This window comes from Lithobates pipiens, unplaced genomic scaffold (genome assembly GCF_037356315.1).
Source record: "Lithobates pipiens isolate NorthernLeopardFrog02 unplaced genomic scaffold, aLitPip1_a1.2 Scaffold_10, whole genome shotgun sequence".
NCBI classification, from domain to species: Eukaryota; Metazoa; Chordata; class Amphibia; order Anura; family Ranidae; genus Lithobates; species Lithobates pipiens.
The window spans coordinates 20440055-20463216 of NW_027507686.1; the positions used below are offsets into that span (position 1 = coordinate 20440055).

Consider the following 23162-nt stretch of genomic DNA (forward strand, 5'->3'; position numbering starts at 1 on the left):
TGGAGGACATAAGCACAGAGGTTTATGTTCAGCAATTGCCCACCAACACCAGCTTTGGGCTTGTTACAAAAATGGAAATTGGAGCACCACACAACTGCTAAGAGGTCCAGATACAACTTTATTGCAGTAAAAGTCAGGGGGGACAATCCAAAGAGTATCCAATGGATTTCAAGGGTGCAAGATACGTGTGATGTCACATGAACTGCATCTAACCAAACTTCACCACCAATTCTCATAACGTTCTTACCAAGTTTACTGTTGGACTTCACATACGCCGTTAAATCTTCCAGCAGATTGCACATGTAGGTGAATATCTGTGCACATTAACTACACTTGTTCTTACTTTACAGATGTTTTCATTTCCACCTTGAAGAGCAAGGCTCATACAACTCTTAATTTTTTTTTTCTTTTAATGCCGTTTGTGAAATGCAAATCAGGACATGGAGGAGGATCCTTGGAGCCAGGCTCAGGTACTAAAATTGGGAACTTCCCAGCAAGTGACAAAAGAAGGATTTCATTACACGGGAACACATCTGAGGTTGGCTTGAAGGTAAGGAAAGGTAAGAGTTTATCAATGTCACATTTTCTTGTGGTTTGCAAACAAAGCAAAGGATCAGGTTACTTGAATTTTTAGATGAATTTTGGAAATGTTGCCTGATGTGTTATTGGTGCAATTTTTATTACAATGGACAGTCTGCAGAACAATTAGGTTTTAATAATTTTGGGTCATTAAGGGTATACGTCTACGAATTGTCTATGTGAAAAGTCTACTTAGATTAAAGGGAAGTATGTTATTTGAAGTTTCACTGTCTTGCAAAACAAAGCTATTGGAGGAATCTTCATGCTTCTGAGTGGTGGATACCTCTGGCCCCCCTCCACCACATCCTGCAACCACAGTATGTGTGCGTGAAGGGGGAACGTAGGTATCTGACACACAGTGTGAACATTTAAATTAATGGGCAGTGGAACAAGTAAATACAAAAACTTTTTTTTTTCAGGATCATTTTTGTATTGTTTAAAAAGGTAGAAAGTTTAATAACGTTTAAGAGTCAGTAGTAAGTAATGCAGAGTTCAGGTGTTGATAGAAAGTAATGCAGATTTCAGGTGTTGATAGTAAGTAATGCAGAGCTCAGGTGTTGGTAGTAAGTAATGCAGAGCTCAGAGACTGGTAGTAACTAATGCAGAATTCAGGTGTTTGTAGTAAGTAATGAAGAGCTCAGGTGTTGGTAGTAAGTAATGCAGAGTTCAGAGATTGGTAGTAAGTAATGCAGAGCTCAGAGGCTGGTAGTAAGTAATGCAGAATTCAGGTGTTGGTAGTAAGTAATGCAGAGTTCAGAGATTGGTAGTAAGTAATGCAGAGCTCAGAGGCTGGTAGTAACTAATGCAGAGCTCAGAGGCTGGTAGTAACTAATGCAGAATTCAGGTGTTGGTAGTAAGTAATGCAGAGTTCAGGTGTTGGTAGTAAGTAATGCAGAGTTCAGGTGTTGGTAGTAATTAATGCAGAGTTCGGAGACTGGTAGTAAGTAATGCAGAGTTCAGGGGTTGGTAGTAAGTAATGAAGAGCTCAGGTTTTGATAGTAAGTAATGCAGAGTTACTGCAGCAGAGCGGCCTCTCTGCACAAAATCCCGTACCTGTACGCGAGTCACGCCCCTGTATGCGATTCACACCCACCGGCCTGTCGATGATTGGATTAGATTTAGAACTGATCAATCATCTAGTTCAGGCCAATGATTTATGACCTGGACCTGCTGATCGGGTCTGACGATTGGAGAACGTCCTGTGCCTAAGCTCCCCCACCAACAGACCCCGACAACCACCAGCTAGGGTTGTCAGGAAAAGGCCCTTGTCCTCATAAACATGGTGGAAAGGTGCTTTGGGGTGGGGGGGTGGGCTCTGCCCCAAAGCACCCACCCCCCCATATTGAGGGCATGCGGTCTGTTATGGTTTAGGAGGTGGGGTGCTCACTCCTTCCCTCCCTGACCTACTGGGCAGCATGCTCAGATAAGGGTCTGGTATGGATTGGGGGGGGGGGCATGCCTTTTTTTTTTTTTGGGCATGGGGGTCTCCTCCGAATCCATACTGGACCTGAAGGGCCTGGTATGGACCTGGAGGGGAAAACGTCATGCCATTTTTTTTTTTGCAAATTGTTTTGACAGCATTTTTTATTTTATTTTTTACATTCAGCTTTCAGTGTGGAATGGATGTCTCAACCGTTGTTAAGGACACGGCGGCCAGCTTTCCGGGCCCCCTGCTTAGCAACCAGCTATATACAGTGGTAAAATAAGAAACGCAAAACACTCAAAAATCGCATCAAAAATGCACCAGTTGCGTTTCTAGTGCAGCTCCATTGAAGCCTATTAGCCGCCAATCGCGGCAAAAAAAAGTCCCCGACCCTTTCCAAAAACGCACCGGCCACAAAACGCAGAGATGTGAACTACTACCATAGGAAACCATGTTGAATGGACTGTAGTGCGTTTCTGCAAACTTGCAAAATGCATTAAATAAAAACGCATAGGTGTGAACATAGGGTAATACCGCGTACACATCCATCGAATTTCCATCGGAAAAATCTTGGAAGGTTTTTCCAACGGAATTCTGCTCAAGCTTGGCTTGCATACACACGGTCACACAAAAGTTCGCTGAACTTTCGACCGTCAAGATCGCAGTGACGTACAACACTACGACGAGCCGAGAAAATGAAAGTTCAATGTTTCTGAGCATGCGTCGAATTGTTTCCAAGCATGCGTAGGAATTTGGCACGTCGGAATTTCCGATCGGAACTTTTTCCGACCGAAAAATTTAGAACCTACTCTCAGTCTTTTGCTGGCTGGAATTCTGCCAGAAAAAGTCTGATGGAGCGTACTCACAGTCGCATTTTCCGACCAAAAGCTCTCATCGGACCATTACTGGCGGGAATTTCCGCTCGTGTGTAGGCAGCATTAGAGGGTAATATCACTTTAAGTGGGCTATTGCCTGTGGTATCAATGGGGTGGGGTATTAGCAGTCTCTGCTATCAGGGGGATGGGGTATTAGCAGTCTCTGCTATCAATGGGATGGGGTATTAGCAGTCTCTGCTATCGATGGGATGGGGTATTAGCAGTCTCTGCTATCAGTGAATTGTCAGGAACCCTCCAGCTTTTTACAACTGATGTTGGGTTCTTCAACCACTATGCAAAGTGTCCACCCTGGGGGCTCTGGGTAGACATGTGCCAGGTCCTGTGTAAAGACATATTCGGCGACCCATTGCAGTTTTCTACAGAAGGGACGTTCCGTCGCCGCCATTTTGCTACACCCCACACTGGCCCACAGTAAGGATACACTCAGAAGGGGTAAAGCGGACATGTTGTTACACCCACCGGAGTTTTGCACTTTACACGTATTTTTATAACAGTAAAGTCAGTTTATATAGTGAAATACAGGACTTACAACTCCGTCTGACTACTTAGATCTTGAATTTTAAAAGCAGCGGCAACCCTGCTCATCTCACAGGTTTGCTAATCTGACAGAAGTTCGCTGCTTTTAAAATTCAACATCTAACCAGTCAGACGGAATTCTAAGTCCTGTATCTCACAACAGGAACTCACTTTACTGTTAAAAATAAGTGTAAAATGCAAAACTCCGTTAGGTGTAACAACATGTCCGCTTTACCCCTTTCTTAGTGTAACCTTACTGTGGGGGAGTGTGGGGTGTAGCAAGATGGCGGCGACAGACGGTCACTTCCGTAACAAACTGCGATGGGTCGCCGAATATGCCGCTACACCTTGCTCTATGTTGCAGGAACTCTGGCACTGGGTGTCATTCAACCTGGAATACTGAGGACATCTTGTGACAAAGAACAGGTACTGTAGTGGACAGCTTCAGATTGAAGATGAGTATTGCCGCCAGAGATGCTTATTTTGTTTATACAGTACTGGGAGACATGAAAAAAAATGGGATTGGGCTTTACATAGCACACAGTAACTCTGCCAAGCACACCTTTACAAGCCCTTTGGTACTGAATCTCCAGCCATTGTTCTCTGCCCTAAATAATCACTGCCTAATGTCACAGATCATTAGCTTCCATTGTGTTTCTGTCCTCAGCGGTTCATCAGGCACGCAGCACGCAGCACGCAGCACACAGCTGGGGCAGTAGAAGACGGCAGCAGACAACTGACTGATGATTTTAGAGCATGGAACATGGCCAACTGTCAGCCAATGGGATTAACTGATCTCTTAGAACATGCAGAGTACCTTTCCAAATTAACACAGGACTACAAGTAGAATGAAACTTAACTAGAATTCGATTTGTTTTGTTTCGCCTATTTTGTTGAACACCCAAAACTCTTTTGGCCTAATTTATAAAAAATAAAAAAAATGGATTTTTTTATGAATTATTTATTTGTTATTTATATTAGTTTATTATTTATTATTATTTTTTTTATTATGGTTTTATTTTTTTATTTTTTCTAATTTCTGTTATAAAACACATCCAATAAAATCAAATTTCTTTGTGAATTTTGGCCAAAATCTATTCAGCTGCATGTCTTTGGTAAAACAAAAATAAAAATCCCAACTAGTGCAATTTTAATTGGTTTGTGTGAAAGTTATAAAGTCTACAATTGATGGTATATATCAGGGGTCGCCAAACTTTCTAAAGAAAGGGCCAGTTTTACTGTCCTTCAGACTTTAGGGGCGTCCTATTGTGCCCAGTGGGAGTAAACAGTTGCGATATTTGGTATTAGGGGGGAGAAAGAGTCAGTGGGAGGAATAGTGCCCCATCAATGGTGTCAGTGTGAGGAATAGTGACCCATTGTTGGTGTCAGTGGTGGGAATAGTGCCTCATCATTGGTGTCAGTGGGAGGAATAGTGCCCCATCATTGGTGTCAGTGGGAGGAATAGTGCCCCATCATTGGTGTCAGTGGGAGGAATAGTGCCCCATCATTGGTGTCAGTGGGAGGAATAGTGCCCCATCATTGGTGTCAGTGGGAGGAATAGTGCCCCATCATTGGTGTCAGTGGGAGGAATAGTGCCCCATCATTGGTGTCAGTGGGAGGAATAGTGCCCCATCATTGGTGTCAGTGGGAGGAATAGTGCCCCATCATTGGTGTCAGTGGGAGGAATAGTGCCCCATCATTGGAATCAGTGGAAGGAATAGTGCCTCATCATTGGTATCAGTGGGAGGAAAAGTGCCCCATAGTTGGTGTTAGTGGGAGGAATAGTGTCCCATCATTGGTATCAGTGGAAGGAATAGTGCCTCATCATTGGTATCAGTGGGAGGAAAAGTGCCCCATAGTTGGTGTCAGTGGGAGGAATAGTGTCCCATCATTGGTGTCAGTGGGAGGAATAGTGCCCCATCATTGGAATCAGTGGAAGGAATAGTGCCTCATCATTGGTATCAGTGGGAGGAAAAGTGCCCCATAGTTGGTGTCAGTGGGAGGAATAGTGCCCCATCATTGGTGTCAGTGGGAGGAATAGTGCCCCATAGTTGGTGTCAGTGGGAGGAATAGTGTCCCATCATTGGTATCAGTGGAAGGAATAGTGCCTCATCATTGGTATCAGTGGGAGGAAAAGTGCCCCATCATTGGTGTCAGTGGGAGGAATAGTGCCCCATAGTTGGTGTCAGTGGGAGGAATAGTGCCCCATCATTGGTGTCAATGGGAGGAATAGTGCCCCATCATTGGTGTCAATGGTGGGAATAATGCCTCAAGGGCTGGATAAAGGCAACCAAAGGGCCCTATCCGGCCCCCCAGGGCCACAGTTTGGAGACCAATGGTATATATATTTGAAAATCGATCAATCCTGGTGTACTGATGATCTAATTTCTTGAGCCCCTAAAATGCCAGGACAGTACAAATACCCACCAAATTACTCCTTTTTGGAAAGTAGACAGTCCCAAGTATTTAGAGAGGCTTGGCAAGTTTTCTGAAGTTGTCATTTTCCAAATTTTTTGGAAAATGATTGGATAATTATTTTTATTTTTTTCACAATTTTTTTTTTTTTGCATACTCTCACCAGTGCAGTACAGTGCCATCATATGACTGGTGTGGTGGTGATCGGGGACACCGACTGACCACCTTGTAGCCTGGATTTGCTTTTAGGGATTCACACAAGCTTTGGTCTCTGAAGAGTGATTCCCCAATCGGATCGCTCCCCTTGATCCCCGCGCTAGCATGCCAAAATCGTGTGCATTGCACAGGGTTGCGGGGTGCTTGCAGAGTGGCCCCATTTACTTGAATGGGTTTAGATACACTTTACAGAGGAACTTCACTCTCTCAATTAACATTGCCTGTTTTTAATCCTTATGCTGCTAGTATTAGTAAATAGATAGGAAGGTATATTATATTTACTTGCTTTATACTATTTTTTTTTTTTTTTACATTTCTTCAGTTACTTCCTGGTTTCTATGCCTAGGCAGATGATGTCATACATCCCAGGAGTCTTCAGGAGGGGAGGAGGCTCTCTGAGTTAAGCACACCCTCTCCTGTTTGTGTGCCTGAGCTAAGAGCAGGTGGAATCCAGGAAGTAAATGCTACATGAATCATTTGCCCTTACTCAAAATGGCCAAGGTCAGAAATGCTAAGGGGGGGGGGGTAATTTCTCAACATTGGGATTTTTTTTTACCAAAAAATATATAGCAGAATACATATTAGCCTAAATTGATGAATACATTAAATTTTTTTAATTTTTTTTATTTTTGGATATGTATTTATCGGCGTATAACACCCCCTTTTATTTCACCCTTAAAATCAGGGGTAAATCGCGGGTGCATGTTATACGCGGATCCCTCGCTGATTTCCGCTGACTGTGAGCGGAGCGATCGCCACCAAGATACACATAGCCGAGTGTACTCAGCTCTTCTCAGCTCCGCTCACAGTCACACCCAGTCCCGCCATTGGGCCTGTGTTATGTCCATCATAGGGCAGGACTGGGCGTGCCTGTGAGCGGAGCCGAGAAGAGCCGAGTACACTCCCTGCGATCTCGGCGGCGTTCGCTCCGCTCCGGCAAGTCTTGGTGGGGCCAATTTGAAATGGTCCAAGCGATGGACACTGGGGGCAAGGCTGCACTGGGAGCAAGGCTGCACTGGGAGCAAGGCTGCACTGGGGGCAAGACTGCACTGGGGGCCAGACTGCACTGACGCAAGGCTGCACTGGGGCAAAGCTGCACTGACAAGGCTGCACTGGGGGCAAGGCTGCTCTGGGAAAAGGCTGCACTGGGACAAGTTTGCACTGAGGCAAGGCTGCACTGATAAGGCTGCACTGGGGGCAAGGCTGCAATAGACACTGGGGGCAAGGCTGCACTGGGGCAAGGCTGCACTGGCAAGGCTGCAATGGACACTGATAAGGCTGCATTGATGGCCATTTAAATTTAAGTTTTTTTTCCTTAAACTTCCCTCCTAAAAGTTTTTTTCCTTAAAATTCCCTCTTAAACATGGGGTGCGTGTTATACGCAGATAAATACGGTATATCAAAAAGTTAAACATATTGTTTTTTTTTTTCAAAATTGACGCTCTTTTTTTGTTTATAGCGCAAAAAATAAAAACTGCAGAGGTGATCAAATACCACCAAAAGAAAGCTCTGTGGGATTTGTGGGAAAAAAGGACATCAATTTTGTTTGGGTACAGCATCGCACGGCTGCGCAATTGTCAGTTAGAGCAATGCAGTGCCGTATCGCAAAAAAGGGTCTAGTCATGAAAGGGGTAAAACCTTCCGTGGCAGGAGTGGTTAAATTGCATTTTTGGTTTGTGGTGCTCAGATGAAGTATAGTTCCACTTTAAATATTCATTTATAATTGGCTTTGGCTTCCTATGAAATTAAATGGAAACGCACGCATTGGTATTGCATCTGTTTTCTTTGTTCTCCTCAGGTTCTGCTATTATGTGGAAGATCAGCACCGGTAAACTATCCACTCTTCTACTGATGGCCGCCCAAACTGCAGGATTCATCATGATGATCATGAAGATGCATTTTAATCCCCCTCCTGCGGTGCCCAAACAAGACCGGAGTCACCTCCTCATCATATCCTCCTGGAGATCTGGCTCCTCATTCACCGGCCAGCTCTTCAGCCAACACCCTGACGTCTTCTACATGATGGAGCCGGCTTGGCATGTGTGGGGTAAAATGGGCCAGAACAACGCTGAGGTTTTGCACATGGCGGTCCGGGATCTGATCAGGTCCGTATTCCATTGTGACATGTCAGTGTTTGATGCCTACATGCCCCCCCAAAAAAATAAGTCAGATCTGTTTCAATGGGAGACCAGTCGGGCCTTATGTTCCCCACCTGCTTGTTACTCCTTTAATCGCAATGACATCATACCGCAATTAAGCTGCAAGGCATTTTGCACCAAGTACCCGTTTGACACCATTCAAAAAGCGTGCAAAACCTATAACCATATTGTGGTCAAGGAAGTCAGATTTTTCGATTTGAAAGTGCTTTGCCCATTGCTTCAAGATCCATCTCTGAACCTAAAAATCCTCCATTTGGTCCGGGACCCACGCGCCATCTTTCAGTCCCGTGTGAAAGTGACTTCACAGTTGGCACATGACACCAACATTTTGCTAAGGGGGACCAAAGGCAACAAAAATGATACTTCCTTTAGAGCGATGAAAAAGGTTTGTAAGAGCCAAGCTGAGATATATGAGACCGCCATGTTTGAAATTCCCAGCATACTCCAAAAGCGCTACATGATGGTGCGCTATGAGGACATTGTCCAAGACCCACTGGGTAAGGCCAAGGAGATCTATGAGTTTGTCAAGCTTCCTTTCACCCCAATACTTAAAGACTGGATCCATAATATGACACGTGGAAAGGGACGTGGACTAAATTTTGTCATCTCCTCTCAAGATGCGCGAAACACCTCCAGAGCCTGGCGGACAGCACTTCCATTTGAGAGCATTGAAAAAGTTCAAAGCATTTGTAGAGAAGCGATGGCGTTGTTTGGGTACAGAATGCTACAGAATACAGAGGAGCAAAAAAACTTATCTTTGGATAGTATGCTACCTATGCCATAAAGGGACAAGACTGCCAAAATGTTTGCATAGGTCATAAATACGAAGGATATTTTAGCCTTTTTAAAGGTTTATATACAGTATATTGTACATGTATCTATTCATTAATAAAATTTTAAAAACAGTTTTGTTTACATATATGTTGGAAGCCAACATGGTTTAATATCATATTTCTGGAAGTTTCACTTCCTGCTTGAGGCAGACAGGTGGCCTTTGGAATGTAACAAGTTGCACATCAAAGCTTTGTAGCATATCAGAATATTCAGAGATCAGGCCTCCATCAAGGCTGAACAAAAGCTTGGCTCCGGACCATCTGGTGTGATCAAAGAGGGCCATGGCACAACTAACACCCACATTCAATGGGAAACAGACCTTCGAGAAACATTTACCCCATCACAATGGCTTACAGCCTGCAAAAACACACAAAGAACTTCAAGCTGCTCGACTACACCCCTGCCTCACTATCTAGCTTCAACCCTCAAATATCGGATAAATGCTGGAGGCACTGCGATATGCGGGGAGACCTCATACATGTTCTATGGTCATGCCCAAAACTAAATAAATTCTGGCCACAAATCTTTGCTATCATCTCAGAGATTGCCCTCCAACAGGATCCAGCCCTGGCAATACTAACCATAGGGATAGACCACCTTCCCCATACAACACGACACACCATAGTCCACTTACTTCTGGCTGCCAGATTAACAATTGTTAGACACTGGAAAGACCGCAACCCTCTCACGACAATTCAAGTAATAGACCTAACCCAACTTCATTACACATATGAGCGGATGGTGGCGTCCTCCTTGGGACAATGGGCGCCTTGGATCTCCTGGTACACAAAAGCTGAAATAATCTTTTCTACTTAGTCGTAGATGTCCAAGTTTTCTTCACACTGATGAGGGAGGGTTCCCTCCTGCACAGTTTGCTCCCAAGGGGGTGCCGGAGGTGAATTCACCCTACAGGTCACCAATACCAGCTTTACTGTACTCCGACCTTATAGGAAAACATAATTGAACAATAGATCAAAATCTGACTTTGCATGAGAGATCCAATGTTTTTATTCAATATTTGCACTTATTTAGCAAAGTCTGGTCTACCACCTCTATCACGGTTTCCCTGCTGTCACTATGTAAAGTTAATACTGTTATACTTATTACAGTTATGTCTTGTATTTTTGTTATTGTACTAAAGAAAAATAATAAAAACGTATTGAAGAAAAAAAGAGGGCCATGGCTGCCAGGATAATTGATGATGGTGGGTTACAAAGATCAAATGATCAAAGGCATTAAAGATTGACCCAGGATACGTAGACATGATATATGGACAATGCTGCCCCTAGAGACCAATACAGCAGGATAGACAGTAATATAATATATTGAGGAGGACTGCCCTGTAAATACGTTGATTAGTCAAAGGTTTAGATGGGCCGGCAATGGGGTTGGGTCTGAATGGTGTATGATTGAAGTATAAAATGGGGTGCCGGAGATAGAGAGCTCTCTCTGTTACCATCTTGAGCCCAGCTGACAACACCGTATCTATAGGACAGCTTTGTATATTTGATGTTTCTTGTTGTTATATGCTTTGTAATATCTTTCTTTAGTATTTTCATGTTAGCTTTTTCCTATTTTCTTGGGAAATAAATAAGACGTTGTTACTAAGCAGTGTGTTTGTTTTCATAGCTAACCTTATATTATTGTGCTATCAACAGTAACTATCAGAGTTTTAATAGACTGTCTAGTCCAGGGGTGTCCAAACTTTTTTCAAAGAGGGCCAGATTTGATGAAGTGAACATGCGCGAGGGCTGACCATTTTGTCTGACATTCTTTAAACCATTAAAATTCGGTCTAAGCCTTTGTACACACGGTCGGACATTCTGACAACCAAATCCGTTGTATTTTGTCCGACGGATCTTGTCCGAAACTGTTGCATACACACGGTCGGACAAAGTTGTCGGAAAATCCGATCTTTCAGAACGGGATGACGTAATTTTGTTACGATGGGACTACGTTCAGGCTAGTAGCCAATAGCTTTGATGTAGGAATTTGATCTGAGCATGCGTGGCTCTTTGGCCGATCAGAATTCTCTACACATGATCGGAGTATGTCCAATCGGAGCAGTTTGTCGGAAAATGTTTCCAGCAAGTTGGAAAATTTGGTCCGACGGATATTCCGTCCGATGCATACCACACACAGTCGGAATATCCAACAAAACGGTCCGATACGACACATTCCGACGGAATCTCCGACCGTGTGTACAAGGGCTAAGTGTGTTCATCCGAGCACTAATACACGGCCCAACAAGAATTATCTTGCCTTTGTGCTGTGTGTGGTGAACAGATGAGCTCGGGTGTGTTATTTGGATATACTGTATTTAATCGGCTTATACCACACACCTTAACTTTAAAAAGGAAGTCTCAGGAAAAAATTTAAAAATAAAATCTTACATTTTAAATAAAGACATGTGAAGCAAAATAAGGATCAGTGCCCATCTGCAGCCCCCCAGCGTATTGCCATGAATGCAGCCCACACATTGCCATGAATGCAGCCCCCACATTGCCATGAATGCAGCCCACACATTGCCATGAATGCAGCCCCCACATTGCCATGAATGCAGCCCACACATTGCCATGAATGCAGCCCACACATTGCCATGAATGCAGCCCCCATATTGCCATGAATGCAGCCCACACATTGCCATGAATGCAGACTCACCATTACCATCAGTGCAGCCTGATTCATGTCCTCTGCAGCCTTGGAGGAGACAGGGAGGGGGGCGGGATGAGCGCCGACAGACATACAGGAGAAACTCCTGTTTCTATCGACGGCCTCTTTAATTGAAAGTCCCGCCTCCTGTGATGGACAAAACGGTTGTCCAATGGCAGCACAGGACGGGACTTCCTTTTACACAGGACGCTGTGTAAACAGGAAATACTCTGTCCTGTATCCACGGCACTCGTCCAGCCCCCTCCATGGCAGCCAGCATATCTATCTTTTGTGGCCCCCGGCGATCGGGGATTCGTTGGGGGCCACAAAAGATATATATGTGAACATGACCAGACGGGCTGTCCGAAACCGGAACGTGGGCCGCGATTGGCCCGCGGGCCGGACTTTGGACATGCCTGGTCTAGTCTATGAATAGACAAATTGATCTATATATGGAATAAATAGAGGGTATCCGTAATCACCTTCGGATAATATTTTGTTTAAAATTTGTTTCAGTACTTATTTCAATATAATAAGAAAATATTTTAAAAATTTGTGCTAATGGTGAAAAAAGACAAATGTTCTGGTACAAAGAGAAGTATGGCCTTTTTTTCTTTTTCTTTTTGCAGAATCATACCTACCTAGGTGGATTCTGCATCAGTCACCTGCAGGCTCTAACACTGAGAACCGAGCGATCAAACACTGCCGATCGCTCAGTTCTCAGTGCTCTATGAGCATAGAACTGGTAACTGTCAGTCACTGCTTTCTGTTCTGGCCGGTTCAGGCTCTCAGAGGCTGAACAGGGTGCTGGTTCAGGCAGGTGGTGGATCCTGACTTCATTTTGGCAATCTTGCCCAAGCATGGATCGGCTCTGTGACATCAGCCAACAGTGGGCTGCAGCCAGGGGCGGACTGACAATTCGGCCACTCGGGCACTGCCCGAGGACCTCGGGCCACTAGGGGGCCCCATCAGGGTTGCCAGCCTCAGTAAAACCAGGGATAGTATGTAAAAATCTGTGTTTTTTTTTATATCTGTCTCTGAAATGTCCCTTACTGACATCCTTTTGGTCTAAAAATCCTGAGAATATAGCTACCCCACCTCTCCAGTACCTTCTCAGCCAATAGAAACATGTCTGTGTATACTGTATGTGTGTGTTTGTGTATACTGTGTGGCCCCTGATTGCCTGGGGGCCCCATAATCTCCTGTTGCCCCGGGGGCCCCATGAGTTGTCAGTCCGCCCCTGGCTGCAGCCCCCTGTCTGCTGAAATGGGTCACAAGAGTGCAGAACGAACTGCACTCCTGTGAGCCACAGGAAAAGTACAGCCAATTGAACTAAATTGAACTAAAAATATAATATACTTGTGACTATTATCATAATGACCAATAAAGTTGGGTACAGTAAAAATAGGGACTGTAAGTAAAAAGGTGTCCTGACTAACTACCGCAGATGTAATCAGCACCCACATAAGAACCGCTAACCTGCCAATAAATTGCCAATACTAAGGTGGTCAGCTGAAAGACATGGAAGTTATCTCTGAGGGAAAGAGTTGATCTGATTAAGACTAAGGCCCCTTTCACACTGACGATCTGTTCAGATCCGCCTGTCCGTTTTTCAGGCGGACCTGAACGGATGCTCCATAGAGCTCTATGGAGCGTCGGATGTCAGCGGTGACATGTCCGCTGACATCCGACCCGCTCCGATCCGAAAAAGTGTGATGGAGGAAAAAGCTATTTTTCCATCCATCATTGGATCAGATCGGGTGACGACGGACACTGCGGTCCGTCGTCATCCGATCTCCCATAAGGGAGAGCGGCGCTGTGACAGGTCCGTCCCTGCGCAGTGTTCAGAGACGGACCTGTCATCTCCCTGCTCAGCGGAGATCACTCCGGCGATCCCCGCTGTGAAAGGACCCTTACCTAATTCTGATCTTCTTGTATGTCAGCTTTGTCTGCATCTTGCCAGTGTCTCTCTATGCTAGGGTCAGTAGTGTGTTCTTCCAGATACTGTGGGGGAACAGACTGAACCCCATCAAGAGGAATGTCACTTATATATACAGGAGGGAGGGTGGCTGAGGAATGGTCAACCCAGTTCTTTTCTTTTCACTGCTATTTCTCAAGTTTAACATTGATAATATGCTTGCAGCAGAACCTCCTGGATGGGTAGGCATATTTAGATCTTGGTTTAGGCCTTTTCTACGACTTTGGGTAGGTGGCCAAGTGAAGAATCTCAGGGGTCATCGTGGTCAGCCTATGTCGCTCCGTGCCTGAAGTTACTGCAACAGTGGTGATTGTCGGCTGAAGATCTCAGATCGGTTCCGAGGAAAGTCCTTATGAGTCGAGTCTTGAGCGAAGGCTTTCATGACCCACTGGCCTTAAGGGATTGCACAGGCCCAGTTTTGAAGGTGGGGTTAAGACTGATTCATTTGGATAGAGTCCCCCCTTAAATTTAGGGATCTGGCCTGGTTGTGCTTCCATGGGAGGCTCTATGTTCGGGGCAATTTGAAATTCGGGAGGAGTGTGCAGATGAGGAGGAGACTATGGACCATTTTCTGCTTCATTGCCCCTTTAACATAGAGGTGTACAAACAGGTGGGGTGGGTCCTCGCATTCCTTTCCTCTCCAGGCTGGGTTATGCTGAATGGGCATATGGAGCATTCAATACTGGTGGGGTTTTTTGTTTGGATACACTTTTTCTAGTTAGCCTAGTAGTCCGCTATTTCACCTGGAATGCACGGTGTCAGGTCTGCACTGAGATGGTGGTCAGGGGGCTTGGTTGAAGGCGTGGAGGGGTTTCAAGCCTCCCTGACTGCCAGGAGTCTCTTTCCCGGGCGTGGCTGTCTGTCTCTTGTCACCCTAGATTTTATAACTTATGATTCATTTTTGATAAATGGCTGCGTACATGGGTGATGGGTTGTGCCTCTTAGGCCCTCTCTGCTGCTTTATGTAAATAGTTTTCTAAAAATGTTTTGGTAGTGGATTATGAATATATTGTATATATTCTGAATATGGATGTGTATTCCTTTGTTTTCTGTTGAAGTTTTGTACTAAGGTTTTGGTTTTTTACTTTTGTATAAAATTGGTTGCTTGATTCTTTTCAATAAAAGATCCATAGTGCCCCCCTCAATGGTGTTAGTAAGGAGGAAAGGCATCGTTGCTGTCAGTTGAAGGAGGAATAGAGCCCCAAGGGCCATATAAAGGCAAGCAAAGTTTGCAGACCACTGCATTAAAGTTTATCTATACCCAATTTTTTTCTTTAATTTTTTAGTTTTGGATATAATGGATTGAAAAGTTAGAGCACCTGTCAGCTTTTTTTTTTGGGGACCCCCAAAGCACCCTCACCATTTTGAGGGCAAGCTGCCTGCCACTAACTAACCTGCCTGTCTAATCTAACTCAATCTATCTCCGTCCCCCATGGGCCCACAATCACGGCTTATCCTGCTGGATGTCATATGATGTCCAGTCGGGATAATTAAACCACTTTGAGGCGGTCATATTGCTATATGGCGGACGGGAAGTGGTTAAAGTAGAATTCCAGTAAAATCCTAACCTACTCCCACCCCCTCCATTCTATATACCCTGTAACAGGAGGGATGTCTATACTTATTTTATACCTATTCTGAAGTCACTTGGGTCCGGTCACATGATCTCCCCAGCGGAGAAGAGATCGCAGACAACGGTTGCACAGCCTGGGAGATGACGTCACCCATAGGCAAACTATAGGGAATCCATTGGGGGTGCAGTCTGACACACCACATCTCTGATCTCGGTAAAGAGCCTCTGACGTAGGCTCTTTACCATGTGATCAGCTGTGTCCAATCACAACTGATCAAAGTGTAAACATGAAGAGATGTTTATCGGCTTTTCCTCTACTCGCACTGACAGAGGGAAGACTAGGTCCACCGGAAAAGACCCCCGGGATAAGGCCCCGAAGTTGCAAGAAGACCCCCGGACGGAGGCGACGACGAAGAAGAAAGCTGGGCTACTCCGCTAGTAAAAGAGCAGTAAAAGAGAAGAAGATAGCGGAGGAGCCCAGCGAGAAGACCCCCGAAGACAGAAGGAGACCCCCGGAGCTGTCTAATAAAGTACTTTAAAAACCTGTGTTGTGACTGAGTACCCCATACTCATTCACACAGGGTGGGGTCCGGGATCTGGGGCCCCCCTTATTAAAGGTGGCTCCCGGATTCTGATAAGTTCCCCCGCCCGCAGACCCCAACAACCAACGGCCAGGGTTGTCGGGAAGAGGCTCTTGTCCTCATCCACATGGGGACAAGGTGCCGCAGGGCCCCCCCTTCCCCAAAGCACCCCCCCATGTTGAGGGCACACGGCCAGGTATGGTTCAAGGGGGGCGCTCGCTCATCCCCACCCCCTTTCCTAACCGGTCGGGGGGACCCCCATGCGTTTTTTTCGATGTAGGGGTTCCCCTTTAAATTCATACCAGGCAACGGGGCTCCCAAAGTGTCAATCTTGCTGATGGAGACGGCCACATTGACTTCCTTCACTAGTCCCATCTACCTGGAGTCACGGACTTTACGTTTGTGGACAAGTCCGTTCATTTGAAAAGTCTGGCGGACTAGTACACAGATAGGCGGATTGTCTGCTGAGTCCGGCGGCCAGTTTTGAGTCAAGACTTCTTTCTAAGTCCGTCGGACTTTTGGGAACAAAAAGTCCGCCGGAGCCCACACACGGGCGAATTGTCCGACGGACTCTGGTCCGCCGGAAAGTCTGATCGTGTGTACACAGCATAAAAGTTCTGAATGAACCCTCTGCACAGGGATTTTTAGTCCACATGTATTGCAGTCCATATTTAAGCTGGCCGCCTATGTCAAAGTAATCCCTCTCTGGGCAGTCCCAACTCTGCTCTGTGAAATGCAGAATATTTTCAGCTCAGTGTGAAAACTGATATGATGGACGGATCTTCTTGAATTATTCTACCGAAGAACAGGAGTCGTGGCTCTTCTGGCTCTTCCGGTTGTTGGAAGGTTGTTTCTTTTCTGCAGGAGAGAGGAGCATATAAAAATTACTTTTATTATTACTGTTATCTGTACATAACAAATATCAGCATTGTTATAATAAAATTCTTCAAACCAAAAAAATAAACAATTTTGTTGGCCTGAAATATGTACTTACATTTCTCGCACAAATCGCTTTCTTCCACTATGTCGCCTGGCCCAGCATTAATCCATTGGTACAGGATAGATATTGGCCAGCTGCGGAACAGTAATGTACTGGTAAACCCCCTAAAGGCTAGCAGGGAGCTGTTATTGCAGCAATGATGGGATTGTCCCTGGCTATCACTGAGCTGCTGGTCCACCTCTGTTGTAGAGGTGAAGTGATGGCTCAGCTCAGTGTGAAAACTGATATGATGGAATCATCTTCTTGAATCATTCTACCAAAGAACAGGAGTCAAGGCTCTTCTGGCTCTTCCGGTTGTTGGAAGGTTGTACCTTTCCTGCAGGAGAGAAGAGCATATAAAAATGACTATCTATTTTCTGTTATCCGTACATAACAAATATCAGCATTTTTATATTTAAAATTCTGCAAACCAAAAAAATAAAATTTTTTGCTGGCCTGAAATATCTACTTACATTTCTTGCACAAACCGCTTTCTTCCACTACGTCGCCTGGCCCAGCATTAATCCATTGGTACAGGATAGATATTGGCCAGCTGCTTCTCCTTTTCCTCCGGACCAATGAAGGTTAGTGTAGTGGTCAGTGTAGTGTAGTGTAATGGTCAGGTAGCTGAGTGTGAAAACTGATATGATGGAACGATCTTCTTGAATCATTTTACTGATGAATTAGAGTTATGGCTCTATAGAGACAATGGACTTGTCCGGTTCCTTATGTGCCTATCTGTAAAGATATTGACTTATTATACTGTGCACTAATTTTATATTGTGAAGAATGTACCCCTTGCTTTAAAATACAAGAATATTAGAAGTCGCACTCAGGTGTTTGTAAAAAAGGCTAGATGTATGTTACTGAACTGTGAGAATATTTTCCTATCAGAATAAACTGATCCATTATTCCTTATAATACACAAGACTCCATTTGGAAGAATGCTGGTTGTTATACATTGTCATTGCTTGATCCAGGGAATATCTGATTGCCTCTTGGGGCATCAGGAAGGGATTTTTTCCCATACTGGAGCAAACTAGATCATGCTTTGCTGTCTTTTTTGCCTTCTCCTGGATTGTAAACTTTTTTTTTTTGCTTTGTTTTGTTTTTCCCTTTTTATTGGTTGAAATAGCTGGACTTTTTTTCAGTCAAACGAACAATATAACTAACTATGTAACTATGCTTCATTGATGGAAACCTGTGCTGAGACAGTTACGAAGGTTGTCATTGCTGACCTCTCCTTTTATGCTAATTGATGGACTTTAATACTTGCCCTATGACATGAACAGCAGGCCATCAGCATTGCCAGGAGGAGGTCAGCAATGATATTATCACAGTTAAGATTTTTTATCCTTGTAGGCAGAGGTACAATTGTAATAACACAATTTTCACATGTGATATGATAATGTTATTGCTAAAATATCAGCACTGTGAGATCGAAATTCTTCAAACCCCAAAAAATTTAATTTTAGTTGGACAGAAATATCTACTTACCTTTTTTATGGAAATCACTTTCTTCCCCGTACGCCACCTGACCAGGCATTATCCCATACATATAGAATAAATATTGGCCAGCTGCGGAAACAGTAAGGTGGTAGCAGAGAGAGTGGTGCTCTCCTCCTGGAAGACTGGGTGGATGGCAACTTGATGGTGTGCAGCTGCTGCTTCCCAAGGTGAAGGCCAGTATTCCACAACAGGAAGAGTGGTGCTCTCTTCCTGGAAGACTGGGTAGACGGCAGCTTGATGGTGTGGATCTTCTGCTTCCCAAGGTGAAGGCCAAATCTCCACAGCAGGGAGAGTGGCGCTCTCCTCCTGGAAGACTGGGTAGAAGGCAGCTTGACGGTATGGATCTTCTGCTTCCCAAGCTAAAGGGCAGTTTTCCACAGCAGGGAGTGTGGCGCTCTCCTCCTGGAAGACTGGATAGATGGCAGGTTGATGGTGTGGAGCTGCTGCTTCCCAAGGAGAAGGCCAGTTTTCCACAGCATAGAAAATGACACTCTCCTCCTGGAAGACTGGGTGGATGGTAGCTTGATGGTGTAGAGTTGCGGTTTCCGAAGCTGAAGTCCAGTATTCCACAACAGGGAGAGTGGTGCTCTCCTTCTGGGAGACTGGGTAGATAGCAGGTTGATCGTGTGGATCTTCTGCTTCCCAAGGTGAAGGCCAAATTTCCACAGCAGGGAGAGTGGTGCTCTCCTCCTGGAAGACTGGGTAGATGGCAGCTTGATGGTATGGATCTTCTGCTTCCCAAGCTGAAGGGCAAATTTCCACAGCAGGCAGAGTGGTGCTCTTCTCCTGGAAGACTGGGTAGATGGCAGCTTGATGGTATGTAGCTGCTTTTTCCCAAGGTGAAGGCCAAATTTCCACAGCAGGGAGAGTGGCGCTCTCCTCCTGGAAGACTGGGTAGAAGGCAGCTTGATGGTATGGATCTTCTGCTTCCCAAGGTGAAGGCCAAATTTCCACAGCAGGGAGAGTGCCGCTCTCCTTCTGGAAGACTGGGTAGACGGCAGCTTGATGGTATGGAGCTGCTGCTTCCCAAGGTGAAGGCCAAATTTCCACAGCAGGGAGAGTTTTGCTCTCCTCCTGGAAGACTGGGTAGACAGCAGGTTGATGGTATGGAGCTGCTGCTTCCCAAGGTGAAGGCCAAATTTCCACAGCAGGGAGAGTCGCTCTCTCCTCCTGGATGATTGGGTAGACAGCAGCTTGATGGTATGGAGCTGCTGCTTCCTAAGGTGAAGGGCAAATTTCCACAACAGGAAGAGTCACGCTCTACTCAATGGCTTGATGTCATGGAGCTGCTGTTTCAGAAAGTGATGGTACATTTACAACAGCGCAAAGAATGGCACTGTCGTCCTGGAAAATTGGGTACTCAATGGCTTGATGTTGTGGAGCTGCTGTTTCAGAAAGCGATAGTACATTTACAACTGCGGAAAGAATGGCGCTGTCCTCCTGAAGTATTAAATGGACAGCAGGTTCATGTTGTGGAGCTGTTGTTTTGGACAGCGATGGTACATTTACAACAGCATCAATAATTGTGCTATCCTCCTAGCATGGAGTTGGTGGTATATTTCTGTTGTAGAGCTGGTTTTTCAGAAGTTGGAATGGATAGCAAATCTACAACAGCATCAATAGTGGTATTATCCTCCTCAAGCATGGAATCTGTGTTAGGTTTCTGTTGTAGAGCTGTTTTTTCAGAAGATGGAATGGATAACAAATCTACAACAGCAGAAATAATGGTGCTATCCTCTTGAAGTTTTAGATGAAATGTAGCTTGATATTGTGGAGCTGATGGTACAGGTAGAGCTGGTGGATTGGATAGCTGAGTTGTCAGTGTTGGTTTTGGTCCTTGGCTGGATGATATTTCTGCGCTGGAGGATGGTTGTTTCATTCCCGCAGAACCGGATAAAACAAGAGGTCAGATACTCAATCTGGAACTGTACAGACACATCTATAATGATACTGGTTTCATATTCTAAGTACTTCTATGTTAACCACTTAAAGAGGAGGAACCGCAATTTTTTTTATTTTTTTTTTAAGTCAGCAGTTACAAATACTGCAGCTGCTGACTTTTAAAATATGGACACTTACCTGTCCAGGGCACCCGCGATGTCGGCACCCGAGGCCGAACCGTCCCTCGGTCCTCGGATACTACCGCCGCCATCTTGCGGCTTCACTTGCCGGTTCCCTACTGTGCATGCGCCAGTCGCGCTGCACAATGCGAATGGTCCCTGCTGTCTCTGGGACCCATGTGTATCCCAGCAGACAGCGCGGGGGAAGAGGCGTAGACTCCCGCAGGAGTCTATGCCTGGAAGTGGGTGCAGATACCTGTCTTAGACAGGTATCTGCAACCCCCTCCCCCTGAAAGTTGCCAAATGTGACACGAGAGGGGAGGGTTTCCGAAAAGCGGACGTTCAATTTTTGTGTGAACCTCCGCTTTAAGGACTGAGCCTTTTTCTGAGATTTGTCAGCCTCCAAGGGGTCGTTACTGATGGCCATGTTTCTGTAGGGTGCTTTTTCCCTCTTTGCAGTCGTGGCCCAGATGCAGTAGAGGGTAGATTTTCGAATTTCCGAATTTCTAATTTCTGAATTTTAAAAATGTCTGAATTTCAAATTTTTGAGTTTCCAAATTTTTGAGTTTCCAAATTTTTGAATTCCTGAATTTTCAAATTTCCAAATTTTTGAATTCGGAATTAGAAAATTTGGAATTTGAAAATTTGGGAATTCGGAATTTCGAAAATTCAGGAATTCGGAATTCGAAAATTCGGGAATTCGAAAATTCGAAAATCTGAAAAAAAAGAAAGAAAATCAGTAAAATTCTGAATAATAACTAACTGATAATAACTAACTATTAAATTATAGGTATTGGAATTTCCTTTCAAATTTGGCTGTTTGTGAACGTAACGAATACAAATTTATCTGAATTTGCGAATTATCTGAAATAACGAATGCCGCATCTAAACAAATAAAATGAAACAAATTAATAATAAATTATAATAATAAAAAGGTTTTATTATTGTTATTTTTTTATTATTAGATCATTAAGTTACATTCTTTTAGATACGGCATTCATTATTTCAGATAATTTGTTCAAATACGTCCACTAACAGCCAAATTTGAAAGGAAATTCCAATACCTATAATTTTATATTTATTATTAGTTATTATTTCAGATTTTTGGGTTTTCGGATTTTCAGATTTTCATTCTTTTGAATGTGGAGATTTTCATTCTTATTTTTGGATTTTCACATTTCCAAATTTTGGAATTCCAAATTTTAGAATTTTGGAATTTCCTCATTTCCTCATTTCCAAAATTTCAGAATTTTCCAATTTCCAAAATTTAGAATTTCTATTTTCACATTTCCGAATTTGTTTCAACAATTTGGTTAAACTATTTGGTTAAACATTTTTCGTAAATTCGTAAATTTGAAAATTTGGAAATTGAAAAAATCGGAAATTAACAAATTTGTCAAAATTTGTTAAAAACCGAATTCGGAACTAAACAAATTGCACATGTCTAGTAGAGGGGGGGAAGAGTTAAAGTCTGTGTCCCCCTGGCTACACACCACTCAAGTTTCAACCAACCCCTGCTGAATTGGACAACATTTGAGATGTTGGTGGCCCTGTTGGCACCAGTGGGCTCGTCGGAAGACAGGTGGAAAAAAATGTGTTAAAGGAGCCAGGAGGAAAAATTGATCATGAAGTGGTTAAAAAAGTCATAGGTAGAAATATGGGAGGGAGGGTAGGGATGACAGACTAGGTGAAGATGTCCTATGGGGTTCTTCTGTGCAGTCTATTAATCTCTGCGGAGAACCTTCTTAATAGTGATGATGGAGATTGTATGTGACATTCTACAATGACAGAAAAAAAGCTACATAAATGTATAAAATGTGTATAATATCATCATATATAATGTAATATTCTTATTTAATACCATTGTATATGGTGGGCCCCGGTCAGAAATACGTTTTTTGGTCCAACTAAACTTTCAGGTTAAATCATTCTACACGTTCATGGTGGATTCCTATAGTGATTTGTCAACAGCCTTCCCCTACCACTGAGCGAAATAGGACCCATGGAACCATTTTTTTCTAGTTGATGCTTCTTCTTGGTGATATACTTGTTCATTTGTTCATCTGAAAAGTACAGAGGAAAAGCTGAGAGATGAACACAGATAGTACAGGCTGCAGGAAAACCGACAGCAGCGCGGAGGGCTTCCTTAGTGTTTGAGACTCTCTTGTCCTGGTTTTGCAGAAGTATCTGCGGAGATGGAAGTCCTTCCTCTTCACTGCCTTCTATTCAACCACTGTGCTGCAGGACGTGGATGACGCCGTCAGGTTTGAAGTCGGCATCGGGAACTACAGCAATAAATTTGACACCTCTTGCCCCAGTTGAAGGCCTCTAGGTTGAAACGCGTAGGGATTGCTATACATGCTTCCCGAATTGCTTTTAATTCTATTTTTGTGATCGCTTTTTATGCAATCATCTGTTATTCTATGTGCTGTATTTTATAAGATTAAAGATCTTTTCATTTTTATGACCTGCACCATATGGAGCCTTTTTCTCTTCCTTTTGCTTTTTTTGGCCACATGGTTTTAATATGACCATGTTCCCTTTTGTCACTGATCCCTCACTTGGACCCGCAATTGAGGTTCAATCCTTACCTGCTTTGAAGACACAAACCGAGCCCTGGAGATTGGGTTTTCATATCTGGATCCATATTTGTGGATTGATATAACATCTGCTCCTGGAGTGATCCCTCTACAGCAAGGGGTCTCAAACTGGCGGCCCCCTCCAGCTGTTGAAAAACTACAAGTTCCATGAGGCATTGCAAGGCTGACAGTTACAAGCATGACTCTCACAGG

General features: G+C 44.2%; 1 protein-coding gene across 2 annotated transcripts; it reads left to right on the forward strand.

Moving 5' to 3' along the window:
• Positions 1-462: 462 nt before the first annotated feature.
• CHST4 (carbohydrate sulfotransferase 4) lies at positions 463-10686 on the forward strand. Of its 2 annotated transcripts, none has more exons than XM_077452341.1 (2): positions 463-550; positions 7844-10686. In XM_077452341.1, exon 2 carries the CDS (start codon positions 7855-7857, stop codon positions 8986-8988), a length of 1134 nt encoding a protein of 377 aa, XP_077308467.1. In that variant the 5' UTR covers positions 463-550; positions 7844-7854; the 3' UTR covers positions 8989-10686. The 2 variants fall into 2 exon arrangements, with proteins under 2 accessions (XP_077308467.1, XP_077308459.1); XM_077452333.1 differs by having other exon boundaries at positions 513-560; positions 7844-10654.
• The last annotated feature ends 12476 nt before the right edge of the window (positions 10687-23162 follow it).

Bases quoted from the DNA above. Each gene is read 5' to 3' on its own strand.
- CHST4 (XM_077452341.1), top strand. From the start codon at position 7,855: ATGTGGAAGATCAGCACCGGTAAACTATCCACTCTTCTACTGATGGCC.